This window comes from Papaver somniferum, chromosome 3 (assembly GCF_003573695.1).
Source record: "Papaver somniferum cultivar HN1 chromosome 3, ASM357369v1, whole genome shotgun sequence".
Taxonomy (NCBI): domain Eukaryota; kingdom Viridiplantae; phylum Streptophyta; class Magnoliopsida; order Ranunculales; family Papaveraceae; genus Papaver; species Papaver somniferum.
In genome coordinates this window covers 127,299,359-127,316,458 of record NC_039360.1, presented here as the reverse complement: position 1 = coordinate 127,316,458, position 17,100 = coordinate 127,299,359, and the positions used below count along the sequence as shown (strand labels likewise).

The 17,100-nt window shown below is 36.4% G+C and overlaps 2 protein-coding genes across 5 annotated transcripts; one reads left to right on the top strand and one right to left on the bottom strand.

Moving 5' to 3' along the window:
- Window positions 1–3,971: 3,971 nt before the first annotated feature.
- On the bottom strand, window positions 3,972–13,142 carry LOC113357324. 4 transcript variants are annotated; one of them, XM_026600695.1, is made up of 11 exons: window positions 13,079–13,142; window positions 12,454–12,518; window positions 12,060–12,238; window positions 11,863–11,910; window positions 11,516–11,576; window positions 11,145–11,411; window positions 9,871–10,651; window positions 8,779–9,287; window positions 8,091–8,682; window positions 6,050–7,999; window positions 3,972–5,070 (listed from the first exon to the last, which is right to left on the bottom strand). In XM_026600695.1, exon 11 carries the CDS (start codon window positions 5,068–5,070, stop codon window positions 4,066–4,068), a length of 1,005 nt encoding a protein of 334 aa, XP_026456480.1. In that variant the 5' UTR covers window positions 6,050–7,999; window positions 8,091–8,682; window positions 8,779–9,287; window positions 9,871–10,651; window positions 11,145–11,411; window positions 11,516–11,576; window positions 11,863–11,910; window positions 12,060–12,238; window positions 12,454–12,518; window positions 13,079–13,142; the 3' UTR covers window positions 3,972–4,065. The 4 variants fall into 4 exon arrangements, 2 of the variants coding, with proteins under 2 accessions (XP_026456480.1, XP_026456481.1); XR_003363570.1 differs by lacking the exon at window positions 13,079–13,142 and having other exon boundaries at window positions 3,972–4,288; window positions 4,368–5,070; window positions 6,050–8,682; window positions 12,454–12,500; XM_026600696.1 differs by lacking the exons at window positions 6,050–7,999; window positions 13,079–13,142 and having other exon boundaries at window positions 8,581–8,682; window positions 12,454–12,502.
- On the top strand, window positions 13,046–15,240 carry LOC113359959 (phosphoglycerate mutase-like protein AT74H). Its single transcript, XM_026603516.1, has 3 exons — window positions 13,046–13,053; window positions 13,127–13,746; window positions 14,651–15,240. Exons 1-3 carry the CDS (start codon window positions 13,046–13,048, stop codon window positions 15,100–15,102), a joined length of 1,080 nt encoding a protein of 359 aa, XP_026459301.1. The 3' UTR covers window positions 15,103–15,240.
- The last annotated feature ends 1,860 nt before the right edge of the window (window positions 15,241–17,100 follow it).

The window sequence follows — 17,100 nt, the reverse complement described above, 5'->3', positions numbered from 1 at the left end:
CATATTTTGTCGTGCTGCAGTTTATCTGTGCGGCCATATTCAAGTTTGAAAATATGTGGTAAACTTATCTATCGCATGTGGTATCTCAACCTTTCCACCCCTTTAAATACACTTTTTAACGTTAATGTGGACAATGGAAAGTCATTCGATGGACATGTTGTGTGTGCATGTTTCCGTTTCAAAATGGTAACATAAATTTCAATTATGATTATAAGGTGTGGGAGTTACATAAGTGTAGTGGCGGCAGATAATGCACTCGGAAGAGAAAGCATACATGAATTGTGATTGTGGTAGTTACAAATGAATAACTTTAAATTAAAAATACAGGAAATGGGCTATATAGCCAAAAACACAAGTTTTCTGGGCCATATGGACTGGTAGAAGTTTCGTCTGGGTCAAATGGACAGTTCAACTTTTTAATTGAAACTGACCCAATTACCCTTTTGTAACTGCACGTTCTCCGTCTCCTCAACAAAACCACGTTCTCCTTCTCTCTTCAGATGAAAACCGCCAACATCCTTCTTCTTCATCTTCTCACAAACTAGAAGAGGAACAAATTCGTCCACTGTTTCCCTACACCAAAAACCATCAGAAATCAATTTTCTCCACCGTCTCCTAACCATCAACAGTAGCAGATTCATCAGAAACCATCCGAAAATCAGTTTCCTCCACCGTCTGCTAGTTTCATCAACCTTCAACACCTTCGTGAAATTGGGTTTCATTCACCGTCAACACTTTCGTGAAATTGGTTTTCATTAACCGTTTTCAAACACCATCAACACTACTGTACAACATCAGAGGTTTCTAGGGTTTCAATCAATCTATCAGTTCAGTGAAGAATCAGGGTTTTAAATCAATTTGAAGAATCAGGGTTTCAAAATATATAGGATGTAACTGGGTTTCATCTGATTCCTGCAGAAACTGGTTTTCATGTAGCTTTGAAGATAGGATATAATTGAGTTTCATCCATATTTAAAAATATGATTTAACTGGTTTTGTGCCAAATTTTTGCAGGAAGCAGTAGCATAACTACTTATGCAGATAACCTAAACAATGCATGACAGGTCATTCAGTTAATTTTGGATCTGCATAAGATGTTATGCAGTTAAACAATAAGTGACGCATTGAAGGCGTAAAAAACCTTTTATATGCATAACTACTTATGAAGATAACCTAAACAATGCATAACAGGTCATGCTGTCAATGTTGGATCTGCATAAGATGTTATGCATTAAAACAATAAGTGACGCAGGGAAGGCGTAAAAACCCTTTTATATGCATAACTACTTATGCAGATAACCTAAACAATGCATAACTTGTCATGCTGTCAATGTTGGATCTGCATAAGATGTTATGCATTAAAACAATAAGTGACGCAGGGAATGCTTAACAAAAACAATAACACTTCTTATATGCATAACAAGTTATGCAGATACTCTAAACAATGCATAACATGTCATGCAGTTATTTTTGGATCTGCATAAGATGTTATGCAGTTAAACAATGTTCGTATTTTATGCAGTTAAACAAGTTATGCATAATAAGTTATGCAGTTCTGCATGTTTGCTTTCATATGCTTGAAATATACATTCATTCTTAAGGTTCATAAACAAGTACCTCTAAGCTTGAAATATGCTTCTTGAGCATTGCTTTCTTCATTGCTGCAAAGTCCCACCTTGCAGCTCTTGGTGTAGCATTGGGATTGACCTTGACAATGTCTGATGATGATATCTCAGCTATGTTAGAGTGCTCAGCCAACCAAAGCTGAAAAAAAAGATATTATGTACATTTATTTTATTTGTAATGCATATTTTGTTATGCACATTTTGTACTGCATAACATGTTATGCACATTTTATTTCTACTGCATAGCTAGTTACTGCATAACTAGTTATGCGGATTTTTATGGTACTGTATATCTAGTTATGCAGATATTTTTTAAGAAAGTTTAAAAAAGAAAAAAAAAAGAACTCACAAGAGAATATACAGTGCAACCACCACAATTCCTGATAAGAAGATTGTCTCTTTTGACAGTCTTGATACCATCCATCAGGTGTTGGTGAATTAGATCAGGAAAAGATACAGAATCCATGGTTTCCAAATCCTTCACCAAACCAACATACGAGACGTCCAGTGAGTCTCACATTGATCGACAAAAAAACAGAACCACTAGCATGTAAAGGCATGCAAGGGAAACAACTTCCTCTTCATGACCTTTCTGATCAAGTTTTTCCATCAACAACCTTTCAATATCATCTATCCACACCTTTGTTACTTGTGATTTGGGAGTTTTATTCACAGCACCTGCTCTTGTTTTGCATGGGAATTGCTTGACGAGGGCAAGTGACTGAGTCATCCCTATCTCTTCTTTTGAGGTCAGAATATCTCTTCCTCTGTTTCCTTTAACTCTTGGCATCTGAAAAATAACAGCAAGCTCACTAGCCGTTGACTGTATAAACTTGTTTTCTGACACCTTGAATGAATGTTGACTCAAATCATCATGGTCATATGATAGAAGGACCTCATCCATCAGCTGGTTGCTCTTACCATCCAAGTATGAAATGTTTGCAGTATTTAACCAGTTATAGACTTTCCCAAATGGAGACACATTGATCATATTAGCCTGCAACGGACTAAAACCACCTCTTTCCCTTATCCTATTGAACAATGCAAGTATCCTTGGAAAACCTGCTCTATAAGTACCTCCTTGAGTTGCAGGCTTGGTCTTAGCTTTAACTGCACAAACAAAATAACAAAATAAAAAAGTATTTTACTAAGTTAGAATTGCTACTTTCACTGCATAACCTCATATGCCTTTTATCCAGGCTTATGCATAAACTGTTATGCAGATTTTTTAAACAGACAGTTGTGTGCATAACCTATTATGCATAGTATATAACCTGTTATGCATTTATTTTTTGAACATAAGAAATTATATGGGGATAACATGTTATTAATGATTGCCAGGTTAATGCACCTTCTTTATAATAATTGATGCATAAGGGGGCAGGTTCTTCTTCTTCTTCATTTTCACCTTGGTTCTTCTTCTTTTTAAGTTTTTCTGTTTGTTGGGGTTCACGTCTTTTTCTTTTCTTCCTATTATCAACAACTTGCTTGACTGAAACAGACAAATTCAACACAAAAGATACAATATAATAAGTACATAAAAGTAAGAAAGGGGTTAAATCATCATGCCTTATGCATCATGCAAGTTATGTACCTGCATAACTAGTTATGCACATAGTTGTTTTTACTGCATAACCAGTTATGCATACTAAGCTACGCAGTTCAGCATGTTTGCTTTTACTGCATAACAAGTTATGCAGTTCAGCATAGTTGTTTTTACTGCAGAACAAGTTATGCAGTTCAACATAGTTGTATTTACTGCATAACAAGTTATGCATAATAAGTTACGCAGTTATGCATAGTTGCTTTTTCTGCATAACAAGTTATGCAAATAAGCTATGCAGTTCAGCATGTTTGATTTTACTGCATAAGCAGTTATGCATAATAAGCTACGCAGTTCAGCATGTTTGATTTTACTGCATAAGCAGTTATGCATAATAAGCTACGCAGTTCAGCATGTTTCATTTTACTGCATAACAAGTTATGCATAATAAGCTACGCAGTTATGCATAGTTGCTTTTACTGCATAACCAGTTATGCATAATTAGCTACGCAGTTATGCATAGTTATTTTTACTGCATAACAAGTTATGCACATTATGTTTTCCTGCGTAACATATGTTATTTAAAATAAAAAGAAAACTGAATTTTGAAAATTTTGGGTTTCGGCAGAATTTATACGCCGATTTTGGGTGCGCGTGTGAACTTTTACACGCGTGGGTTTGACAATGGTGGAAGGTGAGAAAATGGGTGTGGTTGACAAAAAATAGTTTTTTCTGTCCATATGTGATGGATGAAATCCAGTTTCATCTTGGCCAAAAATCTCATTTTTTCCAGAATAGGCAGGATGAAACTGGTTACATCTTGTACGATTAAATTTGAATCTTCGCAAACATTCAAATTTTACAGTGAAAAACTGAAGGGAATGTATAATTAAACAATCAACATAAGACTAAAAGATATATACTATAAAAATGAAGAGAAATACTTGAAAAAATAATTCCAGCACAACATTTATGTTCCCCGTTATAGGCCTTGAGGAATAAGTGACCCTTCACATTGGAAGTCTTGGGAGCTGCATGGAACATCCAATCGCATTCCAATTTCTCCTTGTAATAACATTCGACCGTATATCGTTCTGGATTGCTCTTGACGACTCTCACCCTGCGACAAAAAAAATGGTTATATTTCTCAACAACAAGACGAGCTTCATCTCGTCCTCCATAAAAATATTGACCAACACCTTTTATAATAAACTCCCATTCAGCCGCCTTGCAAGATCTTTTAATTGCCAACTTTCCATTGTATGTACGTTCTTGAGACATGGGGATATCTTGAGAAGAAACAAGCTCTTGAGAGGAAGGAAAAGGTGACGGAGCTAAAAGCAACTCCGTCATTGTAGGTGTAGGAGTAACTTTACTGCTGCTCGGAAGATGACAAGGATTAACCAACTGAGCTCTGCTAGGATCTGGTGCTAAACGAAACTCGCTCATTCTATTGCTGCTCGGAAGATGACAAGGATTAACCAACTGAGCTCTGCTAGGGTCTGGTGCTAAACGAAACTCGTTCATTCTACTGCTGCTCGGAAGATGACAAGGATTAACCAACTGAGCTCTGCTAGGGTCTGGTGCTAAACTAAACTCGCTCGTAGTAGGTTCACGAACAAAATCAGGAGCACGAAGAGGAACACGTTCAAATAAACGAAGCTCCAAGATAGACAACTGGTTAACAATACACAATGACAAGAAAGAACAGAGCTTCACATCACTGTCAACAACATTGCTTCTCCCCTCATAGTCAAATACAAACTGAGTTGAGTCTGGTAAAATGCTATTCCAATAAGAACAGACATGCGCCTTCAACTCATCAACTGTTGACTTCGTAGTAACTTGGTATGGACACGCATCGGTACCCCGGATAACCACACAGAGAAAATGACGATCCATCTACAGGGAATATGTAAAACAAATATAAATGAATCTGGATGTATTCAATTGACAATAAACAAAGACAAAAATAATATGTAAACAAATAAGCAGCAGTTACAAGCATACAATGTGAACACCAACTGTATTCATACAACCCATACTCCAACATCTCTTCCACTCTCTCAACAACCATTATAATCTCGCTACAGCAACATCTCCTAACGCAGATGTTCTCCTCCCTGGAATCCAGATTTGCTCATCACGAATAAACGAACATCTGTGTACAATGCCCTATAAATTAACTAAAACCAAAAATGGTTTGCATCTGTGTACCATCAAAGTACCATTTTGGCACAATGTACCACCAAAGAAGCTGTCATAAATTACTATGTACTTCTACGACTACAAGTACAAGTACTGCTCTAAACAGTTCCATATAATACTTTCTCCTTCAGCAAGTTACTATGTACTTACTAGCAAAGTTCTATTTCCCTTAAGCCTCTAACACTCAACCAAGTTATCATCAGTAAATACCCAAAAAAACAAGAACCAATCAATCAATCCAGAGTTCATCACCAATATTGAAAGTAACATAAGCATCAACAACTGCATGCATAATCTGTGGTTGTGTAAGGTATTTTTGATTCCAATTGCTCACAATAACATCTCTAGGTCTTTCAATAACATCTCTGTGGTTGTGTAACGTAAAGGAGAAATCCTAATAATAACCTAAACCCAAAATTGGTTTGCATCTGTGTATATTGCATTGAAAATAAGATTACTAAACCCTAGAAAACATGATTCGAGACAAACCCAAATAATGTCACATAATCAACTAAACCCTGGATATTCCAAATCAACAACTAAAATCAAAAATTAACAAAGATTAATCTTCAAATTCATAAAAAATAATCAACAACTAAAAATTACTTCAAAATCGACAGAGAAACTTCAATTGGACATAAACCAAATCAAAATTATTTCAATTGAAATTTACCGTTCGACGCTATTAGATGAAACTTCGATTCAACAGTTGAAACTCCAATTGAAACTTCGATTCAACAAACTATTCAACAGTCATTAATCACCATGATTGATCAACCAGATCTGAAAAAGACACGAGCTCTGAAACTTTGATCGAATTCTGCAGGTGAGGAATAAACGAGCTCTGCCGGGACGGGGAGGTTTTGAAAAGAGAAATAAATTCTCTTTGAAAAGAAGAGTTTAGAAGGTTAGGGGTATTTTAGGTAAGACATATTTTTTTATTTTAATTTTCCTGGACCAAATATCCAAATTGGCTATATAAACAGTATATTTCTGATGTTTGGCTATATAAACAGTATCAAAAGCTAAGAATCTATTTCACCCAAGAATTTTGTGTTTTGGTCTTTTTGACCAATTTTGTGTTAAAAATACGCTTAGTACACACTGTCATCCAAAAAAATACGCTTGACCTCTGAGGCATTTCTACAAACATTTCATGAATAACTTTAAATTAAATGAAACGATTCATAAAATTCATTGCAAGACAAAAAATTTGGTACATATGGTTTCACAGTTTCAGTTTCAGTTTCTTTCAATATCCAGCTCTTGTAGGTGTCGAAACGGAAGTAAAATGTAAGCTATGTGCGGAATAGTTTCTGAAAATCCTTTTATTATTGGAGATTAACCGTAAGGTATATTTATGAAAATGATATCGTTGTTGCCGATAAGCTATGATTGAAATATTTTTAACTCTTACCCGAGAAGTTCTAGTTTGGTAGTACAACATTTCAAAACACTTGGCTACCAACATGTACAATGTAGTCTGTGTGCTACCAACATTTTTTAAAAGTTGTCCGTCTTATGCTCTCCTCCATGTCAATTGAAATGTACGATGTTGTCAGTGTGCTCTCCACGTCATATTGTCACCAATTATAAAATTTCTAGGCATACGATTATAACGTCAAACTGAAACCAAAAGTGGCAAATTCATTAACAATTAACCTTTGAATTGAAAACAGCTACATTTTGATCAACATATGATCTCCGAAAACACAATACGTTTTAAAAAAATGTCTAAATAACGAAATAATAAAAGCAACATATGGTTGTGATTCTAAATGTAAATATGTAGTCCTCAACCTCTTTTTTGTGTATCAATGATTTCACCGTGTTGTTCAATAAATCTTCTGCAATATTTCCATCGGCCACAAAAGTTGTCGTCTCCGTCCCTTAGTATCCAGGAGCGGGGACGGGAACGAGAGCGAGGACAGAAACGAAAATCGTTAAATTTTCAAAAAATGAAATTCAAGGAACGAATCGGGAATGTAAAACATTTTTTAGAAATCTTAGTTATATTACTAATTTCCAATTTTGTAATCAAGAAATAAAACAAAAACCTTAAATATCTAGAAAATGTTGATGAAGTGGGGGAATATATCTCATTCATTGACTTTCTTTTGTCCTTTGTGTTTCTTACGAGCACTCTTAACTCGACTTTGTGCTTGTGTTTCCTGCTCTCGTGAACTTGGAGGTGCGGGTGGAGGTGTAGGGGAGGATAGAGGGATAAGAGCAGTTTGTTTAATGGAACTATGGAAGTATGAGTAACGACCTTATATTGGATGTATCATCTCTTCAGCATCCAGATCTGAAGTGAATAAGAAAATCAATTTGCTATCTAATTACAAGAAACTAAATATTGGAAATCGGTGGGAATTAACTTCACGTTGGAATTAAGATTATATCGGGATTAAGTTTTATTGGAAATCGGTGGTAGGAATTAAGTTTATGTTGGGATTGGTTGGAGTTTGAAAGCACACGTTTCTGACTAGTTAGGAGCGCGTTTTTTGCTTGTTAGGATCGCGTTCCTAATACGAATCTTATTTGGGAACGCAAAATCGCGAATTTGAAGGAGATTCGTGATACCCTTTCACGTTTCTATCTACTCTCCATTGTGAGGTTTAGTCTGGTAATGTGATTCGTATGTTAGATATTATGAGTTTTTATTATCCTAATAAATAAATAAATGTTGTAGTGAGTTCAATTTTGTGTGGTACCTTGCCGTTGGTTAGACCGTAGCCAAGCATACTTTGCAGAGACCCTGTCGTTTCCATTCCGTCATATGGTTGAAGCATATATGACAATATACAATCAACCATTTGTCGGCAAAAGACGTGATTTCTGCTACAATTGCGAATGACATATTTCCCTGCAATTTATGATTATTAACACCCATGTAGTTTTTGTTATATATATATATATATCAGTTATAGTTTTTGTATGGGTAAACCTCATTCGTGCTCTCCCTTTTTGAAGACTTTATCTCAAAAATAGGCACTATGTGCTCCCTGTTCAAAGGTAATGGAGGTTGTGGCATGGCGTCTGGGGTGATTATCGTCTCGCTGTCCTCTACCATGTTGTTCTCATTTTATGCACATGTATAAGTTTTATCACCATTGTCATGCATTCGTAAGTGTGCATAATTTATTCTTGCTAGTAATTTTCTGTATCTGTGAATGTGCATCTGAGAGAGATTTAACGATATACCTGGTAGCAGGGTGATTTTCGAAATATTCCTGTTAAGATAAGGCAACATGCACCTATGTGCTCCACCTTGCAACTGTTGTGCCATATCTTCACTCTTGATACCTGCACATGTATAACACAAAGGGTTAGTACAATGAAGACCCCAAATCCGAAAATAATTGACCACTATATGTGATATTTGATTTGATTTTTTATTACCTTTGTTCTACTTCTTCCTTGTATGTGATATTTGTAATGATTGGCCGTGGAATCGATCAAATATATACTGTTATGATTGGCTGTGTAATCGATCAAGTATATACTGTTATGCCCATTAATGGTGTTAATGTAATGATGGTATTAATACAGCACCTTTCCTCATCATTTTTTTTCAGTTTCGAAAAAAGTTACTTTAACCAAAATTTTCGCCTCGCCCAGCAGTCCAGAAAAAAAAAATTGGTCTTGATAACGTTTCTTTAGATGTGCTACAATCGAAGATGTGGTTACCTCCTCAACGATGGTTCCCTCAACTGATCACATTTTGTCGCCAAAAAAATTCTTGCGGTAATGCCGTCCATTTCCTGGAGTGGGAAATGAAACAAAATAAAAAACTCTACATCTCCTTCCGACCTAAATTAAGTATCATCTCCCCATCCCCAATCTCTTGAACCGCTTCAACAATTGTACCAATAAGCCTACTTGCTCTCCCACAACTCTTTGAATTGGAACTGCATCAAACAAATTAGCCAGTAATGACAAAAAAGAACATGAAAGTTACTCAACTGTGTAGGTATCTCATCAGGTGTATGAGATGACCGGATTCTATGAGCGACTAATCAAAATAAAGGAATCTTATGGACTTTCCCCAGTATGGCGTCCATAGCAATTGGTGTGTTCTGATTACTGGGTAATTACCAAAAACATGCCACATTTACTTGTTTACATGCAAATAGGTACAGTCCATTTCCAGGCACATTACAATATTCTTCTCACCAAATCCCAGAATAGATAATAACGAACTAAGGAGATCCATAATTTAACTCAAATTCTTGACCGTATACAGTGATGCTGTATACTGCTTCTAAGGATACAATCAAGTATCTGCACATGGCTTTATTTTGCAGCTGCAATTTTCATTTTCACCAGTGGACATGGTAAAACATTCAAAGGATACGTATCTGAACACCAAGTGAAAATCATTATAATTTCGAAAAACAGACGAAACCAAAAATCACATTATCTGAATTCATATTTTGCACCAAAATAACAGTCATTAGCGATTAACCAGTCTTTTATAGGATGGAAAAGTACATTATGTGAGAACTTCTGGGTAGACCACATTATCCGTTTCCTCACCCGTTTTGTTTACCGGCAGCAAGAGGGAAATTCTTTTTGCAGCTGTGCATCTCGAGAGTGCCACGTAAAGCTGGGCATGGCTTAAAACTGGGATTCTCAAATCTATCCCAACGTACTTTACAGATTGACCTTCTGATTTGTTAATTGTCATTGCATAAGCCAACTTTATGAGAAACTGCCTCCTTGTCATTCGTACTGCGACATCTGAAGCAGACGGTTTGAGGGAAATATGGGGAATAAAAACCACTTCTCCAGCTTTATCTCCTGTCAATATTGTCGCCACAATCACATGATCCATGCATATTTACACCCTCATCCTGGTGCCGTTACACATTCCATTGGTGGGCGCGATGTTGCGAAGCAGCATAACAAGGCACCCAACTTTCAGGTCCAACTTAAACGGTGGCAATCCGGGGGGGTTCTGCTGGTTCAATGTTTCATTTGGCCAATTTGCGGGATTCTGTTCATTGAATCCGGAGGCTCCCTTGCCTAAATTCTCATCTGGCTTGTCTACGGCAAGGTAGTATTTGCCCCGATAACTTTGCAGTATCAATTGGTTGATTACCGTCACATCATCGGTCCTGGGGCACAAAATTGTTCTCTCGATCATATAGCTTGCTGTGGGGATGCCCATTTCCTCAATTCCAGGATATACGGTCGATATAAGATCTTTAAGATTTTCACATCTTTTCATTGAAGGCGGTAGAAGAATTTTCGGCTCTGGGTCCTCTCCCACCTGCAAACACATCGATTTTACGTTTAATGTTCAGCCATCATGGTAAATGTCCATTCACCGGATTAATTAAAATATGTTTTAAGTGGGGCATGCTGATACCTTTTAGGGACTGCATATTAATAGCGATAACATCATGAGGAGTTTTAAGTGAAGATAGAACCCAAAATGGGAGAGCAAACAAAGTTCTGAAAGCATACTAAATTCAAAATACATGGTATACCGTTTCTGTAGGTATAAATGATTTATCTGTGGAATATGTAGGTAAAGATATGGAGTAAAAGCATAAACACATGCAAACACTAATTACACAGCGAACAACAATTTCAGTTCCATTCATGAAAAATGGGCAACACCTACATACACGTTTAATTTTTCACCTTGATGGTTTCTGTCACACGGCTATCGTAATCTACAGTTGTTTAAGGTGACGGCACAGGCATAGTTTAGGATAACAAAGAAATGTTGAATATGAATCATACTGGATTATGCATACCTTTATTAAGTAATCAGCAAACTCCCTGTTCTCCGCATCTCCGCTTTCGAGTCTCGTATTGTGTATAAGCTTTAGCACATACCTTTACTCATATTGAAAATGGCCCTCCAAAATTTACACACCTGGAATCACTGCAGCAGAGAATTTCAAAAGAGGGAAGATGTGGTGGTTGAGCGTGCTTTGCCTCTGAAAATCTGGCGACTTATATAGGCCACAGATTTTCATTCTTTCAATGCCAGGACAATTAATGGGCACAAAATGAAACGCCTGCCAAAACATGTGTGGGCAATAAAGGAAAAAAAAAAAAAACAAAGGAAGGAAGGAAGGAAGGAAGGAAGGAAGATGGAAGGCCAAAGGTATCGAGCAATTACTCTGGCTAAAATTAGGAGGCTTGTAACGGCAGATTTGAAGAGGCAATTAAACGTAAATAACCTGAAACGTCCAATGATGCGCGAGCTAACAAATCAGGTATAAATTGGCATGGCACCGAGCAATTAGGTCAAAATTGAGATCAGCAGGGAGTAAACCCAAAAACCAATTCCTAGTTCTAAAACGTAATCAGAACATAAAAAAAAAAAAAAAAAAAAAAAAAAAAAAAAAAAAAAATTCACACAGAATTAAAAATATAATCTTTAGGGAATCAGAGAAGCAAGTAAAAATAATAATCAATACAAATAACGAACAAAATTGATCTCTTCATGGACTAACAGAATCATACCTGTAATTGTTGTAAATATCAAAATCAGGGAGCACTTATTCATCTTCCCTGGTAAGAAATCAAACACCAAAATCAGGGAAAACATCCCCAATGAAAGGCTCACAATGAAACCTGCGTGTTCCATGTCTAAACGATTTTGACCTAATCAGGGAAAACAGCCCCAATGAAAGGTTAGAAACCTAAACGATGTATCATACCTTTTCTCCGCAGCGTCGAAATGTTTCTAGATGTGAGCCGGTGAGAGAGAACGATGGGGTGTGCGGTTGGGTGCATCTCTCTTTTTTCATCCTTAATATTGGAATTAACGCCACACGTGTGAGTTGTATGGGGTGGTTTGGAGAATCACAGCCTTTAATTTATCTTTGTGAGGACAAATCTGGACCACCACCACAAACACATGCAAACTTAGTCTAACTTTGTTTTGTACTCTTACCACCCTACACAACAGCCTAAAATGCTCTATTATGGAAGCTTTTGTAAATGGTTGTGACATTTCTGTATGTAACTTTCCGTAATTGTTAATAAAATGCTTGTTTATTAAAAAAAATATATAATATGAACAGCTGGATATAAATAATAAACAATTCCCACCTTTCACATCATTGACTTCAGATGTTTATTTGTAAAAGTTTTCCGCTCTAAAAGAAGAAAACCAGCTGACAAAAATATCAAGAGAAGTTGAAGAAATTTCAGAGAGAATGAAAAGAAATAAACACAACACGAAAGATTAGAAGGTAATTTTTTGATTTAATCAAATCGAAAGTCAGTTGTAAAAGTTGATAGCCAAATATCATAACATCTTTTGGAAGCACAAACGCAAACTTCTTCCGAAGCAAAATTTTCCAAATTTCTACCTCTGGATACATCTCTTTCTAAATTTAAACACGAACAAAAGATCAAAATGTAATTTTTAAATATAATCAGATCGATAAGTCGGAAATTAAGTTAAGTTGATAAATAAGTATTAGAATATCTTTTAGAAGCAAAAATATAACTTTTTCCGAAATTCCTACATCTAGAAACTAGGTCTTTTCCTGGAAAAACAAAAACACTTATATTTCTAATTGACAACCGACCATGGTAATTTAAGGGGAGCTATATCGACGGCCGCTTCCAACATCAAGAAACTAGGTCTCTTCCTAGAAAAGCGAAAACACTTCTACTTCTAGTTGACAAACCGACGATGGCACCGCATAGTCGACTACAAGGAACGAACCAAGGCATCGAGAAAGAGGGTGAATAGTAGCGCCAACTGTTAGTGGAGAACGCGTGGGTACAGCGGTGCCCTCACTCACAAATATAATATCAGCCGCTGGATACGAATATTAAACAATTCCCACCGTTCACGACATAGACTTCATCATCTCTCTCGTATAAAGTCTTCAGTTCCAAGAAGAAAACCATCAGAGAAATCAAGAGAAGAAGAAGAAATTTCACAGAGAATGAGACTACCAAAAAGGATCATATTAGTTCGTCATGGAGAAAGTAAAGGGAACTTGGACGGATCAGCATACACAACAACACCAGATTACAAGATACCATTAACAGAATTAGGTCAAAATCAAGCAAGAATCGCCGGTCAAAACATTCTCCAGATTGTTCAATCACAATCAGAATCAGAAACAGAGAATAATTGGAAAGTGTATTTCTATGTATCTCCGTATGAAAGAACGAGGTCGACGCTACGCAAGATTGGCAAATCGTTTAATAAGAAACGGATTATTGGTGTTAGAGAAGAATGTAGGATACGAGAACAGGATTTCGGGAATTTTCAAGTGGAAGAAAGAATGAAAGCTATTAAACAAACTAGAGAGAAATTTGGTAGGTTCTTCTTTCGTTTCCCTGATGGTGAATCTGCGGCTGATGTCTTCGATCGAGTCTCCAGTAAGCTTTTTTGCTTTCCATTTTAAGGGATTTTTTTTGTTTTTTTGTTGTTGGTTTGTTCCTTCAAATTGGGATTTTATGCATATGATATGTTTGTATTAGGTATAACCTGAGCCTATAAGCTTGACAATACTGCTGGTGCCTTCAGCTGGCTCCGAAACTTATATTGATCATAGTATCTAAACTAGGGTAGAAGTGAAGCTATTCCTTGATTAAAGTAAGGATTTCTAGGGTCTGTATTCATAGACCTATTAGTTTTCTCATGATTAAGAGCATTCATGCCGGGAAAACCAGAATTTGGTAAATTATATTTGGCTTTTTGGCAGTGGGAGATCCTTCCTGTTTAGACAGAGCTGATTAGAATATGTGCTTGATTCTAAGTTGAGTTTGAATGCCTGCCGCATTGAGTAGGTGTTTTCTTAATGTTTGCTCAATCCAAGCAGCCCTTGTTAGGTGTTATTTCAATCAAAGCTCTGCATATCTCTATAATGTGCTTAATGACTAGGCTCACTTTAAACTGTGTAACTGCAACCATTTAAAAGTAAGGTTGGTAGTATTTTACAATTGCCGATTCTCACTGCCCAATCATTAAAAAGTGTGCTGGGTCGTATTTGGGGATTGCCAAATTTGACTGCCAAGTTAGGCAAATTTGGCAATGTGCAGATAAGAGCCGACTTTGCCTTTTGTTAGCATGCATCATGGATGCTCTGAATTAGAGCTGTCAGTGGATTTCTACTTTAACTCTACGTTTCAAGTTTAATTGAAGATTTAACTTTATTTTTAAATGTACCATTTGAGTGAAATCAAAACTGAAATGATTCAAAATTGACGGGAAGTAGAACTGAATATCCCCGAATGGGATCGAACTGTTGTTAATTGGATGTTTTTTTTTTGCTTATTGCAGGTTTCTTGGAGTCGTTGTGGAGGGATATACATATGAACAGACTACAACAAGATGAATCAGAGGAGGAGATAAATTTGGTAATCGTATCACATGGATTAGCAGCTAGGGTTTTCTTAATGAAGTGGTTTAAATGGACAGTTGAACAATTTGAGCATTTAAACAATTTTAGGAATTGTGAAGTTAGGGTTATGCAATTAGGGCCAGGTGGTGAATATAGTTTAGCTGTTCATCATAGTGAAGAAGAACTCGAGGAATGGGGGTTATCTCCAGAGATGATATCTGATCAGAAATGGAGAGTTACTGCTACTAGAGGTGATTGGAATGAGAAATGTTCTTGGTATCTTGATAGTTTCTTTGATCATCTGCAACATTCTTCTTCGGAAGATGATAATGATAATGGTAACGATAACTGTGCAGCTGAAGTTGAAGTTGATGAAGAATGTAAACAATGAATAACGTACATTATTTTGTTTGAGCACAACCCATTTTGTGTTCTTGATTCTTTGTGTAATTTGTTTAATTGGTTGTAATGATACTTTGTTAATGCTGAATCAAAAATAGGAAAGAAGATGTGAAACTGTTTCTTGTAATGTTTTTTGTTAGTTTGTATAAAAAAATGAAGTTCTGGAAAAATTCCTTCGTTGCAAATTTTTCACTAGACACTGGTTAGGAGTTAGCAGTAGCACGTGGTATAGGCGGCTTCATTTGCCTGTGCATTGGCTAAACATGTCTAAACAGGTTAAATTTCACATTCCGCAACAACGCGACATAAGAATCCATAACAATCCATTTAGGTTCCTGATTGGCAGATGGATAACTGCCATTGCTCCTCAATATTACCTATTCGAGAAAAGGATAAAGGATGGGCTAATGTGTTGGAAATCCTAGAGCAGTAGTGCAATACAACAAAATGTCGAAGTACTCATCCTGCAGATGCGCGATTCATCGTATTTTTACCTCTAAACTAACTAGAGTTACTTTCCACCTATATCTACAGAGAGTTGTTCCTAAAAATAGCTTAAGATCCTACTCAGAAGTTCACCATATGGTGGAAAGCAAATTAATACTACGAGCAAGTCTCGAGTGGAAGAATTCCATCTTCTAGGTTACATGCCATCTCACCATCTGGAATATATCATAGAATTTCTAGTCTAACGGTGGAATCCGACAAAACGTCAATCTGTTTTTCGTTTGACTAGTCAACGGATCAAGTAGGATTAAAAGTTGCGTTTTATTCTTAGCCATCTACTCAATCAAGTAAGACCCACTTGATCCAAGCTCTCTTCCATGAAATCTTGGAACATGCCTGGGAAAAAATGTGAAAGATTCCTATTTGAAAGCCGAGACTTGACATTCCACATTTTTTCCAAACTTGAAATAGCTTGGTTTCCACCATAAGACTTGCTATTACAACAAAGATGTTCGAGTAATATCTGGTTTGCTGTTCCAATTTTTGGGGCAACAGTATTCACCCTATTCAGTGTTGGATATTTTCAAGGTTTGCCGCTACGCAGAGTTATACGGTGATCGACCTGGAATTTTTTTTTTTCTGATTTTACTTTGTAAAACCTAGAAGTTTCCATTCAAAATTGAACAGACGCGTCTCTTCCCATAAGCCACCATTAATGGCTTTTGGAAGCGTCTGTTGGTGATGAAACGACACTACCAACAGGCATGAATATCACTATAAGTAGCGAAGATGTTCTCCCATTCCAATACATCAAAAAAAACAATTTGTTTTCTTCTTCTCTAAAAAGCATCATCAGAACCTTATACAGTGTGTTTCTTGGTCGGGTCAAGGAAGTACAATCCTTGAATTCGATTACGGTGTTAGGGCTTCATTGAATCCTGAAGGCACAATTCGAGAGACCGTTTGTACTCACCAAATTTATTGGGAAATGTCGAATTATTGTCTAAAAAAATCGAAAGAGCCTTGAAGTCAGGGGTACACCATTTTCTGTTTCTGTTTTCATCCTCTTGTTTAACCCAAAATTTCCAACATTCAGTAGGTTTCAAACGCCTGATCATAAAATATGGACTATTCATCATCGGACTACCTATAATACAATGACTACTTACTTTCTACATACACAATCAAACCCAGGATATGGCAGTTATATGTGGTTGTGGCTGCAGTATAGTGAACCTTTTGGTCACAGTTTCTTGTAGGATTATCTATCTAAATGTGTACAGAAATCCATTTTTAAGAACGACGAATAGTACATTCTGATCATATATAGACAATGATTATTCCTTGCCTTCAGTCCTTTTCATCTGTTATTTATAATGAGTATGTCAGTTTAGAAAGATAATAAACAACTCATCGTCATAAAGATTTGGATGTCTACAGCCCTATGAAGTTGTCTATTAGCACTAATTACTGATAAACTCATTTCTCCTTACGGATAGAAATGGCTGAAGGCAACGAATAACCATGTGACCAAGAATTT